At 33.5% G+C, this 16157-nt stretch overlaps 1 protein-coding gene across 8 annotated transcripts in view; it reads right to left on the reverse strand.

The window, feature by feature from the left end:
* Nucleotides 1-16157, reverse strand: part of LOC145263168 (uncharacterized) — a 573905-nt gene that overhangs the window by 190401 nt on the left and 367347 nt on the right. For all 8 annotated transcript variants that reach the window (XM_080120199.1, XM_080120201.1, XM_080120196.1 and 5 more), the window contains one exon: nt 7606-7711. In XM_080120199.1, the coding sequence (XP_079976325.1) occupies nt 7606-7711 (106 nt within the window). The remainder of the gene's footprint in view (nt 1-7605; nt 7712-16157) is intronic.

Consider the following 16157-nt stretch of genomic DNA (forward strand, 5'->3'; position numbering starts at 1 on the left):
CCAGTTTGGTAGAAAAGTAACTTATCTTGCCTTTGATAATATTTGTTTGTTATATATTTGTTTTTTGACAACTTTTTCGAATCTATGTGTACAGTAATACAAACCCGAAAATGCATATTTGCATTTCATTATGTAAACTTTTATACATTGGTTTCAAAAATTAAATTCTATAAGTTTTTTTTGTTAACTACCAGTTGGTACAATTTACCGCCCCATCCCTTTATATTTTTTTCTTTTTGTCTTTTTTAGCGGATTATTTTCAATTAATTATCCAAATAAGTGACTAGCTTTAAAACAAAATTTAATAGTAAATTATTTGTTTACAGATAAACTGAATTTTCTAATATGGCCCAAAGTCCAAAAAAAAGTCTTTTTGAAGATGATGAGTTGAAAGCCATTTGCAAAGTCTGTCAAATTAAAATATCGCGAGGAATAAAACCATCTAACATGACCACAACCAACATGTTAAAACATTTAACTATGAAGCATCCAAATAAATTGAAGGAGCAAAATAAAAAAGAAAAGGAACAAAAAATTACCAACTAGTCACTCAGAGCAGTTTTATTAGTGAGGGTCGAAATCGCAGTGTCTTTTTTTTTTTTTTTTGCCTACGTCACCATCTAGGTGTCACCATTTTTTTTTAACCCTCCTTAACTTCAAAGAGTAAATACAATATATACAACTAAAAAAAATAATTTTTAAAAATGCTGATTCCATTCATGAAAAATTCTTTTAACTAGAAATTAAAACTTAGTTAAAGATAGCTGACTGATAGCAACAGGAGCACTGGTTACCTACTGAACCACGTGGAAAGGTGTGGGGGGGAGGAAAAAAAAGGAAATTAAATGATGATAATAAATTATGATAACCGTCTTTGAAAGGCACTAAACTCCTAAAATTTACTTCTTTAAAATTTTAGGCGGCACTCCCCGGCGATTTTAAAGCACTCTCTCTCTCTCTCTCTCTCTCTCTCTCTCTCTCTCTCTCTCTCAAAAAAAAAAAAATTTAATTTTTAAGTTTGGGAAAGATACATTTATTATAACCAAATTCCTGTATGAAGACTGGATCTACTTTATTGGACGTTAATTTGTGAGATAAGTAATTTTTCAATGTTTAATATGTTTTTAAAATTTCAATTATCAATTAAATTTTTTTAATTGCATTTATTTTTCAATTTATTTTTAAAAAAAAACAGGGTTTTAAATGTATTTTTCAAGGTAACAAGCTTTGAAAGAAGTCTAATAATAAAAAAAATAACTTAATTTTTAATTTCGACAACCCTGAGAATTTAATTATTAAAAAAAATATTGAAATGTGACATTTTTTATTTAACATTTCTATTAGTTCAATTAATTTTCTTTCAATAATTCATTTCACTTGACAAACTTCACCATTTTTTGTTTGTGTTTTTTATCTTTTTCTGTAATTTTGGTAATTATGTTTGCTCAATTTTATCTAGTATTTCATTTGTTTTTTATAGTGGTATCATTTTTATATGTGTTCCTTTGATATACCCTATTTCAAAATTAGTTTGGCTAAACTTATTCTTCACGTTAGAAACAACGTGTAAAAGCAATGAAAAAGTAAGAAAAAATCCTTGTGAATTATGGAGGTCTGAAGAACTGCCGTCACAAATACAACTATCAATAGCTAAACAGAAAATCGTTTTTGAAATTCCTTTAATTGTAACTTTTCGCTATACCTACCTTTTGGTATAAAACACAAAAACTTTCGATTAATGGTATTTCTCATATATGGTCGTTAACATTGGAAAGGTTATTTTGTATCTATGGCGCCATGTCACATGGTATATTGTTTTTTTTTCATTACGCACGTTCATTTATAAATTATTAAATTAAATATTTATCTTTTTTATATTTAATTAGTATATATTTTCTTTCTCTTCCGCTATATTTTTTTTATTTAATTCATTAAATCTGTTAATTATGAGGACCAAAATAATGAATCGTGTGTATTTATTCTCTAATTTTCTTGTTTTTGTTCTGTTATATAAATTCTATTTTATTTGTTTTTTCTCTGAAGGATAAATTCTATTTTCTTTGTTTTTTTTTCTGTATTCCAATTAAGTAAAATAAATTTTCTCTAAAATAAATTTTGCTAATTTTTCCGTTTAGTTTACTATATAATAATTTTATTTAAACCAAAACATGTAGACATAAAATATCTCTTCCAAAGTTAGGGAACATATTTGGGAACTACCGACCATAAGTATAAAACTACCTGGTATATTTCAAAACAATAAATTCCCTAGGAATCGGAATCGGAATCGTACTTGGTATCGGAATCGTTAATCAATATTTTCCTGGAATCGGAATCGGAATCGTATAAAAATTAGGAATCGTCCCAACACTACTTCAAACTAAACCTGACCTGAAACTCTAATCCTAATGGAGATCTACTGTTATTCGTAAGTAAATAACTCCTGTCTCTTGAATGCTAACAATCTGCTCCTTCACACCAAGCCGCCACTTAACTCCTATATTGCACAGCATTTGTAGTGGAATCTTTAACTGCCAGCCCCTAACCTTCACATGCTAACTGCTTAGTCATCACTAAACATCTATACATTTCTACCTCTTAGACATGCATTAGAGTTCATTCCTATTCAATTAGGTATTTAACAGCCAAAGTATGTACTCGGAAGCAAAGCGATCTGCATTACATAACTGTCTCCTAGATAGTTTTGCAACGATTAATACAAAACTGAACCGATACTCCTTGTTATGCTAAATGTCCATGACTCTTACTTGAAAGCTAAAATTATCTTCCCTCAATTATAGAAACACACTTTATACCAACAACTTCAACTTTATTCGCATCTACTGCAAACCTGCCCATATATCTATTTACCTAATTATACATGACTCGAAATTTACTGTTTTATCCATACTATATCGCACTCACATCTCAACCCTTCTGTCATCTAAAATATAGTTTTAGGCACAACTCGTAGTTCAATTCTTAATGCCTACTCATACTGTTACGTTATCCTAAACCAAAGCTAACATAAATAAAATCTCTATATATAAAAGCGAAAATGTATGCATGTATGTATGTATGTATGTATGTATGTATGTATGTATGCTTGCTAAAAACTTTTGACCGACGGAACAAAAATTCACAAACTTGGTCTAATTTGAAAGCCCCACCCTCCAGACGACAAATATCGAAAAATTGGCCCAAAAAGACCATCAGAAGTGCGTCAACTGATCGATTTTCTGCAGGAGGGGGCCCCAAAAAAAGTGACATTTTAATGTTAAACATTACATATTTTTAAATCGATTTATAACTGCCCCAAAAAATACGGGCACCAACTCTTCTACATAAAGTATACACGGGGCCGTTTATTTTGGGTCAACTCGTATTTAAAACCCACTGAGTCATGTCACGTGATCTTGACGTCAGCAAGCTGGAATGGCAGTCTCAATTTAAAAACATGGTTGTTATCGGTAAAAAAAATGTAACTCCCACACAAGCTAAACTATGAACTTCTACGCGATGACAATGTTACCAAGGTTATTAGCACGTTAAAAATAGTTAGATACGATAGTTAAACGAAAAATAACAAGCCAAAAATGTGAATTTAAAAAAAAATATGCTTACAAAAAATATTAACGATCGATGTTTTTACAAAAAAACAAACCCAGATGCCATTTTCTTCTTTAGTAACACTCTTTAGAGTAAAGAAGACGAAATGAGAGAGAGAGAGAGACGCAAACAGGCAAATAAAATTTGATAATGGGATTCTTTTTTTGCAGCTCTGCACTGAACAAGATTATGCAACACCTTTTACCAACAAAAAAAACATTCACAAGATAATTTGGATACACCTTAGATCAAAACATGGTCATAATTTTTGATTATGTCATCATACACAAGCGTCGTCTTCAGGATATGTGTACTGTAAGAGTTATGCGCGTGCAGACTGTGAAATTCTTATGACCTCATTTATTAATATTTCATTTGACGGAATTTGGAATCGATTCAAGTCACAAATATATAGCAAAGGAGCTGAAATTTTTGGCTTTAAGAAAAACAAACATTGGGATTGGTTTTATGAAGATGATTCTACAATCACCAATCTTTTGGAAGAGAAGAAAAAGGCTCATGAGATATGTTTGTATTCTAATGGATCAGCTAAATTAAATGCAGAAAAAGTGTATAAGAAGCAAAATTAAAAGTACAGCGTGAGACATGGTTGGTCAATTTGTCATCCAGACAGATTATGACCGCAAAAATTTTAAAGATATGTACTAAAAGATTAGACAAGCTTTTGGATCACAGCCTCCAACATTGGTGATTGTGAAATCTAATGATGGTTCTGCCCTTTTAAACAATGTGGAGAGGATCATGGAACGGTGGACAGAACATTTTAGAGATCGTTTTGATAATCCGTCTGAAGTAAATGATCTAGTAATTGATAGTCTCCCTCAAAAGGAGGATGTTGATGAAATGATGATCCCAGCATTGATGAGATGAAAAGAACATTAACAGTGATTAATAAGGGAGAAGCGCCCAGACTTGATGATATACCTGTTAAATCATTACTATTTAGAGGTAATAACATTATCAACGCAGTCCATACACTCACTGTTTGGCATGGTAATGCTATCCCTTAAGATTGGATTGATGCAATATTAATTTATATTATAAAGGAATAGGGTCAACATCTGAGTGTGATTATAGAGGTATTAGCTTACTTGAAGCAGTGGGAAAGGTTTTAGCAAAGATTTTGTTAAATCGACTGCTGAAATGGATTTGTCCCTCTATCATTCCAGAGAATCAATGTGGTTTTAGATTTGGCCGCGGCATAATGGACTTGATATTCTCTGTGCAACAGCTAGTGGGAAAATGTATGGTGCAGCGAGTGCCTTTGTATCAAGTTTTTGTTGATCTGACAAAAGCTTTTGATACCATTAATCGCAATGCATTCTGGAAGATTCTTGGAAAACTTAGCTCCTACTAGTTTTGGGGAGTTACTTCAGCAGTTACACCATAATATGAAAGCCCAAGTGAACTTTAATAGATCACTGTCTGATCCAATCTCAATTGAAAACATTGTGAAACAAAGTGATCTACTTTCTCCTACATTATTTTCCATACATTTTGCTGTGATGCTGCTGCATGCTTTTAACAACTGCAATATTGAAGTTTCGGTTTCGCACATCAGATAAACTTTTTAACCGTTGACGTTTCAACACAAAGCCAAAAAATTTTCAGGACCTTGTCTTCAAACTTTTATATGCAGATGATGCAGACTTTTTTCACATTCAAAAACAGACCCACAGATGATTATGAACAGGTTACCAAAGATGTGCAAAGCTTTTGGACTTACCATCAGCCTCAAGAAAATATATTTTATGTATTCCCCTCCTATACGAATACCATATGTTGAACCTAACATCTTGGTTGATTATAAGAAGTTAAAGGTCACAGACAATTTTGTTTATCTGGGTAGTACGCAAAGTCAGGACTGTACGCTTGATGCTGAGATAAATCACAGAATAGCCAAAGCGAGTTTTGGGCATATTCGAGAAATGTTCAGATCGGGGAATCTCATCAAACACAAAGCACTTTATGTTTACGAAGCATGCATTATCACTACACTGCTATATGACTTGGACAACATCTAGAAGGCATCTCAAGTTATTGGAAAGGTTTCACCAAAGTTGTATTCCAAAAATACTTAATATTAACTGGAGGACTCTAACGCCTGACACTGTAGTTCTTGAACGATCAAATAGTACTAGTATTGAAATCATTCAAAATCAGAATATTGTGCAATTTGCTTTTTTCTATCTTGTATTCAACGTGCTGAACAGTAGACATGATTTTTGAAGATCATTGTGATTTAAACAATTAAACAGAGCGAAAACGCTATTTAAAATAACATATAAAGTAAAGGTATTATAACGAAAACTTATTTGAAAATACATCATTTGAAATCAAAGCTAAAAATTCTGCAAGAACTTTTGCATCAACCTAATAATTGAAGTTTTGTGAATAAATTCGAAAACACGATTTTGCATGTACATTTGTCAATAAATTGAGCACCATGTTTGTTCACAGTTGATCAAAAAACTATAATGCAACAATAATTCACAACAAGCATATATCAAAGCACAAAACTGTTTTTGCATCAATATGTAACAATCGAACCAACACTTTATTTTGGAGTTAAATTGGCAAGTGAAACTATTCAAAGTGACCAACAACATTAACAGGCAAGATTTTGGCCAAAGTATTTTGTTCATCAATTACCTTGAGAAAAGAAGAACCATCAATAGCAAATATCATACAACATTTGAAGGAAGAAATTGCCAAAAAACGTCAACATTTGAAAAAAAAAGAAAAAAGTGTTTTTATAAAGAAAATGCACTGTCACAAGTTGATGAATTGTTTCTGCACCTATTATATTCAGATATTACCCCCCCCCCCCCGCAGCAACTACCTTAAAAATATGCTTCAGGGAAAGATTTGACTACAACGAAGATGTAATAGCTGATACTGAGGTATATTTTGGGACCAAAAAAAAAAGAGATAAAATGTTGATTTCCATGTCTCATTTGAGATGATAAGAAGTTAAAGGTCACAGACAATTTTGTTTATCTGGGTAGTACGCAAAGTCAGGACTGTACGCTTGATGCTGAGATAAATCACAGAATAGCCAAAGCGAGTTTTGGGCATATTCGAGAAATGTTCAGATTATTATGCTGTTGTTGGAAAAATTAAAGTTTTGCCTGAAATTTGTTGTTTTATTATTTCGGATCAGGAATTATTGAGTGATGTGTTCAAATGGAAGAATGAAAAAAAAATCCTTCAGTTTAAAAAAATTATTTAAGTATTTAAAAAAAAAAATACTCAACATTTGTGTTTTAATACATAAAGATTAGCGTGTGAATTAATTTTAAATGTGATTGTAATAATATTTCTAAATTGGTCAAGTTTATCAATGATTTAAAAATATGTATTAATTTATTTATAGACTTTTACTAAGTTTGTATGCTTAAACAGTAAAACAAATACAAAGAATATTTGCAATCAAATACAATTTTGTAAAAATAAATTTTAGAATAAAATAATAGCAACATATTCAAACATGTACCTACATTTTTTTAATAATATATTATTTTCATATTTCTACAGTTGTTTATAAAGCTGTATTTAATTGAAAATATTTTGACAGAAAAGATTAAAAACAGTATCAGAACAGATACTACACTTTGTCCTCACCAGACTCATAATCATTAAGATTTAATTAAAGGTAATAAATATTTTAAATTAATTGGCTTAAATTATTCCCCTTGCTTATCTATTTTGGACACCAGAGGGCACTTTCAATAGTGACTATGATAATTATGCAGTTGTAACTTTTAGTCACATAGCAATTATTCATATAGTAATTCAATAAAAAATTTTAAATCATTTGTTCAGCGATTCAAAAAATTTATGACTATTAGTATATCCACACTAAAACATTGGATTATTTAAAAAAAAAAAAGCAATTTTTTTTTTGTTTTGTCTTGTTTTTGACAGGGTTATTGTAAAAATGCAGCAAAGCAAATTGTAAGGTTTCAAACTCACCATCTTTTGTAATCTAGGACTTTCCGCAGGCTGATTTGTTGGCAAAGACGGGTGTCATCATTGAGGAAAGAATATTCAGAAGATTCTGTCGTCATCGGAGAACATACTGAAATTAAAAAGATATAAAATTTTTGTCAAAGATCACAACCAAATTTTGCATTGGCAGAAAATAAAAGCATTTTAGTAAATCTGAATACAAAGGAAGCAGAAAGCAAATAACAATTGAGAATGAAGCCCTCAAACTCATTCAGTTGCTGTAAAAGAATTAATGCACTACTCACTTCTAAATGTTGCCACCCCTCCTCCTCCTCTTTACATTTAATAGCTTTATTTACTGTTAATAAAAAGCAATAATCTATAAATATAAAAGTGAAAATGTGTGTATGTATGTATGTATATTTGTATGTGTGTTTGTGTGTCTGCTAAAAACTTTCGACAGACACAACGAAAATTCACAAACTCGGTATTATATTGAAGCTCCATCCTTCGCTCGAAAAATATCGAGAAATTGGCCAAAAACGTTCATTTTTTCACCCCGAAATCAACAATTTTCGACAGGGGGGGGTCAACAAAACAGGTCCCGATTCTACGCATGTGTCAGATGACCTCATGACCTCATTTACTTTAATTGGTTGAAAAACTGACTAAATTTCATGTACATCGCGTTAGCTCAGTTGGTTAGCGTGTTCGTTCGTTATCTAAACGTCTTGGGTTCGACTCGTGGTGTGAGATGTCTTCTTTTTTTTTTTTGATTTTTTAAATTTAAATATTGAACCAGTGTTATTTAAGCCATTTTTCACGTAACGTTCGTTTTTCTGGTTTCTTTTTACTTCACTTATCCACCCCCAACCACACACCCAAAAACACCCGGGTTCCCACCGATTTTTTAAATTTTAATATTGAAACAGGCTTATTTAAGTCATTTTTCACATGTTCGTTTTTCTGTTTTCTTTTTTGTTTTTTTGATTTTTACATTTAACATCGTTCGTTTGCCTTATGTTAGTTTTTTGTGTTTTTTTTTTCGATGTTTTGATTACTCCCTCCCCGCTTAAATTTTAACGTTGTTTTCTTTTTTTACTTCGCTTATAACAAACAAACCTGGTCATTGACCTCATTTACTGAATAGCTGTTGCTTACGTCGTCGTCGTAGTAACGCTCTACGACTTCTGTGCAAGCACCTGTCAATTTGGTTCTTACTTAAATAAATTCAAACATCTTTCAGTAACTCATTCTGGCTGGCCGATTTTATTTTTCAAACTTCGCCTTAGGGCTTCGGGTTCGATCCTACCCCCCCCCCCAATTTCTTTTTTATTTAACAGCACACACACCTATAAACACCTGGGCAACGCCGGGTACACCCGCTAGTATATATATAAAAGGCAAAATGTGTGTGCACATTTTATGTATGTCCAAGAAAGGCTTTTATCGCCGGGGTTCCCGCGGGGGGGGGGGGGTACTATCGCTTAGAAGTGTTTATATAGGCCCTAGATAATGATATCTAGGATTTGGGAATGCACGTCTACATTTATTTACAGCGACTTTTACAAAATTATTGCGATTTTGGCTTCTCACGTGTTGATTTGGCTTTTTCGTATAAAACAAAAACTAATTCGAAGCTTAAGGCATTTGTTTGGGCTACAAATCTTGACATGGATTGTTGATATGCTTGCTATGTCTAGCCACAGTGAAATAACTGTGTGAGTCATACGAGTTGGGTAAACAATTGTTATGTTTTTTATATAGTTGTTTTATTATTTGATATTTTCATTTTTGAAATTATTGAAATAAATTTTTTGAATATATATATATATATATATATATATATATATATATATATATATATATATAATGACTACTACATGTAACCACATAAATTAAGGTATCAAGGTATAGATTTATGCATAAACTTTAAGTATTTACTTCAAATGCGCTCAATACATGGGTAGAGCTAGGTAGTAAGTTATAAAATATATATGGCGATTAAGCTACACAGAATATTCCGTGTTTAATCCACGCTAGGATTCATCAGGCTTATACGAGGATTTTTTGGTTGTCTTGCATTTTTATATATGAACCTTCTATTGGGTTTTTAGTTAGCCAATCAGCTCTCAAGTTTCTACCACACCCTTCTTAATCAGCCAATCAGCAGGCACTTACAGGACAAAGGACCAGCTGACCTCCGGTTGACTCATTCCTCTGTGTTTGCTATTTTAGTAGGGAGCGTCCTGATCTATTTTAAACCTAGGTTGAATGTGTTTTTTTGTTAGTTTATAAATATATATATATATATATATATATATATATATATATACACACACATGATAATTTTTGTATATGTATGTTTATTTTATTTGTTTATTTTTTATTGTTATTGTTAGTTTTAAAATTATTTTGTATCACTATCCTAGAGTAAAGTTTATCCTGTGAACACAGTTGTTCACTATTTCTCTCCTACAGTTTAATAGATGTTGGGGTTCTTTAAAGTATAGGATCGCAAATTTTTCATGAAAGCATAATCTACATGGATCGTCTAGGTCTCTACACGTGTTTGCTTGTCTTACTATTTTCCATTCGATTATCAGCGAACATCCGCTTTCTTTGAGTTCTCAGTATTTCAAATAACAAGAAATATTATGTAGGTATGACTTCCTTAGATTTCAAAACCCAATATTATGACCACAAAAGTGCATTCAAAAATAAAAAACATTGAATGAAAACAACTCTAGCAAACAAATACTGGGAACTCAACATGCGGTTGCTTGCACGGCAACTGACAAGGCTAATCTGCTTGCCAGTCGGTTTGCCTCAAACTCCACACTGGATTCGGCACACCACTCTCTCCCTGACTTACCTTTGCGGACAGATGCCACACTAGACGATTTGAAAATCACCCCTTCTCAGGTGCATGCTATCGTAAAAAACCTAGAAACCTCAAAAGCATGTGGACCAGATCTTATCCCGGCTGTGCTAGTAAAAAAATGCTCTGCTGAGATTGCTCTAGTTCTCTCCAAACTTTATAATAAATGCCTTAACGAATCTTGCTTTCCCGACCGCTGGAAAACCGCTTCTGTGGTACCAGTCTTCAAGAATTCTGGTGAAAGAACTGACCAACTAAATTATCGCCCCATTAGTCTCCTCCCACTTTTTGCCAAAATATTTGAGTTCTTAGTTAATCAAGCCCTAGTCCAACACCTAACAGCTGCTAAACTCCTGACCGACAAAAAATATGGATTCAGGCAAGCCCGCTCAACAGCAGATATCTTAACTGCAGTCTCTGAACGTATATACTGTTCACTGGACAAAACAGGCGAGGGTACATCATATCTAAGGCTTTTGACAGAGTATGGCACAATGGTCTTCTAAGGAAAATTAGATCATATGGTATCACTGGAAGAATACACAATGTAATTAAATCTTTCTTAAGTAAAAGAAAAATCCAAGTTGTCCTCTATAAGGCCATCATTCGCTCATGTATGGAGTATTGCTGTCACATTTGGGCTGGTGCATCTGCTGCTTGTCTCTCACAAGGTTCAAAAGAGTCGTCAACCTGATAGGTCCTGAACTGTCATCTAGGCTTCAGCCGCTGTCTCATCGACGAAATGTTGCATCCCTCTGCCTGTTCTACAAATACGTTAATGATGAATGCTCTGACGAACTGCAAGCACTTGTACCTCTTCGACATGATTACCCCTGACTAACCTGACAAGCAACTAAGTCCCACCCCTTTACAGTAGAGATCCCTAGGTGTAAGAAAGCCTTTTACTCCAATAGTTTCTTCCCCAGAACGACAAGTCTTTGGAACTCCCTTCAGGGATACTGCTCTCCCAACTGTATTGATATGCAGAAGTTCAAGCGTAATGTGAACAAACACCTTTCTACTCATCTCCCTTAATAATACCCCCAAAAATCATGTCCCCAATAGTAGCCCCCCTAGTTCAAAGTGGCATTTGCCTTGTTTGGGGTGAAGATTAAATAAAAAAAAATTTTTTTAAAGCGGACGTTCACCGATAGTCAAATGGAAAATAGTAAGACAGGCAAACACGTGTAGAGACCTAGACGATCCATGTAGATTATACCTTCATGAAAAATTTGTGATCCTATACTTTAAAGAACCCCAACATCTATTAAACTGTAGGAGAGAAATAGCGAACAACTGTGTTCACAGGATAAACTTTACTCTAGGATAGTGATACAAAATAATTTTAAAACTAACAATAACAATAGAAAATAAACAAATAAAATAAACATACAAATTATCGTGTGTGTATGTATATATATATATATGTATATATATATATAAGTATGTATATATATATATATATACATATATGTATATATATATAAGTATGTATATATATATATGTATATATATATACATATATATATATATATATATATATAAGTATGTATATATATATATATATATATATATATATATATATATATAAGTATGTATATATATATGTATAAGTCTGATGAATCCTAGCGTGGATGAAACGCAGAATATTCTGTGTAGCTTAATCGCCATATATATTTTATAACTTACTACCTAGCTCTACCTACGTATTGAGCACTGTTGAAATAAATACTTAAAGTTTACGCATAAATCTATACCTTCGTACATTAATTCATGTGGTTAAATGAAGTAATCATAATTAGCTCGTTAAACAGTTGAGCACTCTCAAAAGAATTTATTTCACCACACCAAAAAATAGATATGGAAAGGGTTAATTTCGAAACATCACTAAAAAAACATCCCCACACCTAGCAAGCATAGTTATATTCTAAATTAATTAAAAAAACAGATGAACTAATATGCCGAATGCAATGACGAGCAAATTTCTTCCTTAAAAATGAAAACATAAACAAAAAAGAATCCTATGGTTTTAAAACCCTAAAAAAATGCGAAAGCCGTAGACCTTTTAATAAACTTTGAAAATTACCTTTTAAACGTAATTAAAAATTTAGAGTTTCACAATCAACCTAACAATTTCCAACGGAAACTACACAAAATCGTTAGAAACGTAAACAACTCTAATAAAATCTTTGTAAAAGCAGATAAAACTAGAAATTTTTATAAAATAGATAAACAAGAATATAACAAACTAAGCACAGAAAACATTACAAAAAACTACAAAAACCTGGATACAAAAGAATGCGACTAAATAGATATAATAAATACTTAAAGGAAACAAATCACCGATACATTAGAAATTAGCTATAAAGTTGGAAAATTGAAACCTAGAGAGGCATATATTCTGCTCAAAGACCACAGATGTGATTTCAATAATAAACCCAGCAACCACTTAATAAACCTAACTAAACCAGAAATAGGTAGAATTAGCAATACAATACTTTCTAGAGTAAACAAACAAATCAAACAAGACCTAGAATTAAACCAGTGGGCAAATACTGCCGAAGCAATCACTGTGTTAAAAATATAGAAAACAAAAATAAATGTACATTTATACAGTTCGACATCATAGATTTCTATCTCTCGATATCCGAAGAACTTTTGAACATTGCTCTAGAATGTGCCGAGTCATACACTGATATATCCTCGGAAGAAATCAACATCATTAAAAAATCTAGAAAATCAGTTTTAGTAAATAACAATAACCAATGGATAAAAACTAAAATGACAAATTTATTTGATTTGGCAATGGGTACCCTGGATTCTGCAGAGGGATCAGATCTTGTGGGATTATTCATTCTACATACCCTAACAAGAATATTTAATACTACTGATATCGGGCTATATAGAGATTGTTTTTTTAATTACATTTTCACCCCAAACAAGGCACATTGCCACTTTGATGTAGGGGGCTACTATTAGGGAAACAGGCTACAGAGGCACAAGGTTGGGAGTTGGGCAGCAAGATGCCGGTTCACGTTGCACTTGAACTTCTCTATGTCAGTACAGTTGAGGAAGCAGGAACCCGGAAGGGAATTCCACAGGCTAGCAGTTCTGGGGAAGAAACTACTGGAGTAGAAGGTTCTCTTACATCTAGTGATCTCTACTTTGAAGGGGTGAGATTTTGCTGCTTCTCGGGTTTGTCGAGGGCATTTACGTCGAGGGGGTGTACAAGTGCTTGCAGTTCGTCGGAGCATTCACCGTTAAAGTACTTGTAGAACAGGGAGATGGATGCTACATTTTGTCGATGGGACAGAGGCTACAGCTTGGATGACAGTTCAGAACCTGTTAGGTTGGCGACTCTCTATTGAACCTTGTCTAAGAGTGAGAGACTAGTAGCCGATGCACCAGCCCAAATATGAAAACAATACTCCATACATGGGCGAATGATGGCCTTATAGAGGTACAGGATACTTTCAGGCGTTAGTAGCTTTAATTATCATCATTAGAGAGAACCTACCTTTTTTGCAGCGGTCTTGGCAATGCTCTTAATGTAATTGTTCCAACTCATGTTTCCTGTGAACGTTAGGCCGAGGAGTTTAAAAGATGTGCTTCCAGATAAAGAGTCTTTGGCCATTGCTATTGGTGGTAGAGAAGGTTTCTTGTAGTTATTAAAGGAAACAAGTTTAGTCTTGGCAGCATTGAATGTGACCATCCATTTTTGTCCCCATTCCACTACAGATTGGAGGTCATCCTCTAGTGTTTCTGCCATTTCTTTAGATATGTGTTCATTTGTTTTCCTGTTGTGTCATCAGCATATATACCCATCTCACACACAATTTTGTCAGGGAGGTCATTTATGAATATTAGGAACAATAGAGGTCTGAGGATAGACCGCTGAGGCACTCCCGCATTTATATCATATTGTTTAGATGTACGACCATCATCGAGGACAACCTGGATTTTTCTCTTATCTAAGAAGGATTTTATTATGTTAAGTATTCTTCCAGTGATACCGTATGATCTGATTTTCCTGAGAAGACCTTCATGCCATACCCTGTCAAAAGCCTTGGATATATCTAGAGCTACCGCTCTACCCTCCCCTGCTTTGTCAAGTGAATGGTATATATGCTCAGAGATTAGTTAGAATGTCTGCTGTGGAACGGGCTTGCCTGAATCCATATTGTTGGTAGTTCAGAAGTTTAGCATCTGTAAGGTGATGGACTAGAGATTGGTTAATTATGGACTCAAATATTTTGGCAAAAAGTGGGAGGAGACTAATGGGGCGGTAATTTACTGGATCAGTTCTTTCACCAGAATTCTTGAAAACTCATACCACAGAAGCAGTTTTCCAGCAGGCAGAAAAGCAAGATTCATTAAGGCATTTGTTGTAAAGTTTGGAGAGGATTGGAGCTACTTTGGCGGAGCACTTTTTTAATTGCACAGCCAGGATGAGATCAGGTCCACATGCTTTTGAAGTGTCAAGATTTTTTATGATAGCATGCACCTGAGAAGGGGTGATTTCTAGTGTCTAGTGTGGCGTCTGTCTGCAAAGGAAAATCAGGGAAAAGGTGGTTAGAAGGGTCCACTGTGGAGTTGGAGGCAAACCAACTGGCAAGCATGTTAGCCTTCTTGATTGATGAGCAAACAACCTCATGATGGTTGGATAGTGGGGGAATTGTTGATTGCCCATTATTTACTACACTGTTGTAGATTTTCCAGAAGTCACGGGTTCCTAATTTCTGTGCTTCGATTCGTTTTTTGGTGGTTTCAGTAAATTCTCTCTTAGCTGTCGCTATTTCTTTCTTACAGTTACTTCTGGCTTCTATATACTTCTGCCTGTTTGAACTAGACTTATGTCGGTTAAATCTGCAGTACACATGCTGCCTTTGCACGATGGCAGCTGCACATGTGTAAGTAAACCATTGGGGAAAGTGGGGCTTGCTATAAAATTTCCGTGTGGGAACATGTGTTTTAACTGCAGTTTTGAACCATTCAGTGGTCTCATTTGCATACTGTTCAGCAGGAAGTGAAAAGATATTTCACCATGGAGTGTCTCTGATGAGATCCATGATGGTTTTTCAGTCATCCTTTTTATAATATCTTGTTGTTTTGAGCAATGGCTCTTCCGTTTTGGCTCTAGAGTTTAGGGCAATTTCAACTATTATCACTACATGGTCAGCATTCCCAAGTGGGCTGTGGGCGTTCGTAACATAATCATCAGAACTGTGGTCACAAAACAGATTTAAAAGTGATGTGTGTTGTTCTATAATAAAAGACTCCAACAAAGTCAAGGGAGATAACTTTAAGAAAATAATGCACAAGAAAATGAAAAAATTAGGCCTAAAAGTAGATGTACTAGCTAACATAAAAATAACAAACTTGCTCGACGTCACGTTAAATTTAGATAAAAGCACATATGACCCTGACTTAACAGATAACGCTAATCCAATATACATAAACTCTAAGTCCAACCACTCACCATCAATTATAAAACAGATTCCTAACTAAATCGTAAGTAGATTCAGCAACAACTCAAGCGATGAAAATGTATTTAACAGGTCAATCAATATCTATGAAACAGCCCAAAAAAATAGTGGATATAAAAATATTGATATCAAATATAAGCAACAAACCACCAATAACTATAATACAACTAAAAATAGAAGAAAAAGAAATATAATTTGGTATACGGTGC

The sequence above is a fragment of the Euprymna scolopes genome, chromosome 38 (assembly GCF_053919585.1).
Source record: "Euprymna scolopes isolate OS-2025 chromosome 38, ASM5391958v1, whole genome shotgun sequence".
Classification (NCBI taxonomy): domain Eukaryota; kingdom Metazoa; phylum Mollusca; class Cephalopoda; order Sepiida; family Sepiolidae; genus Euprymna; species Euprymna scolopes.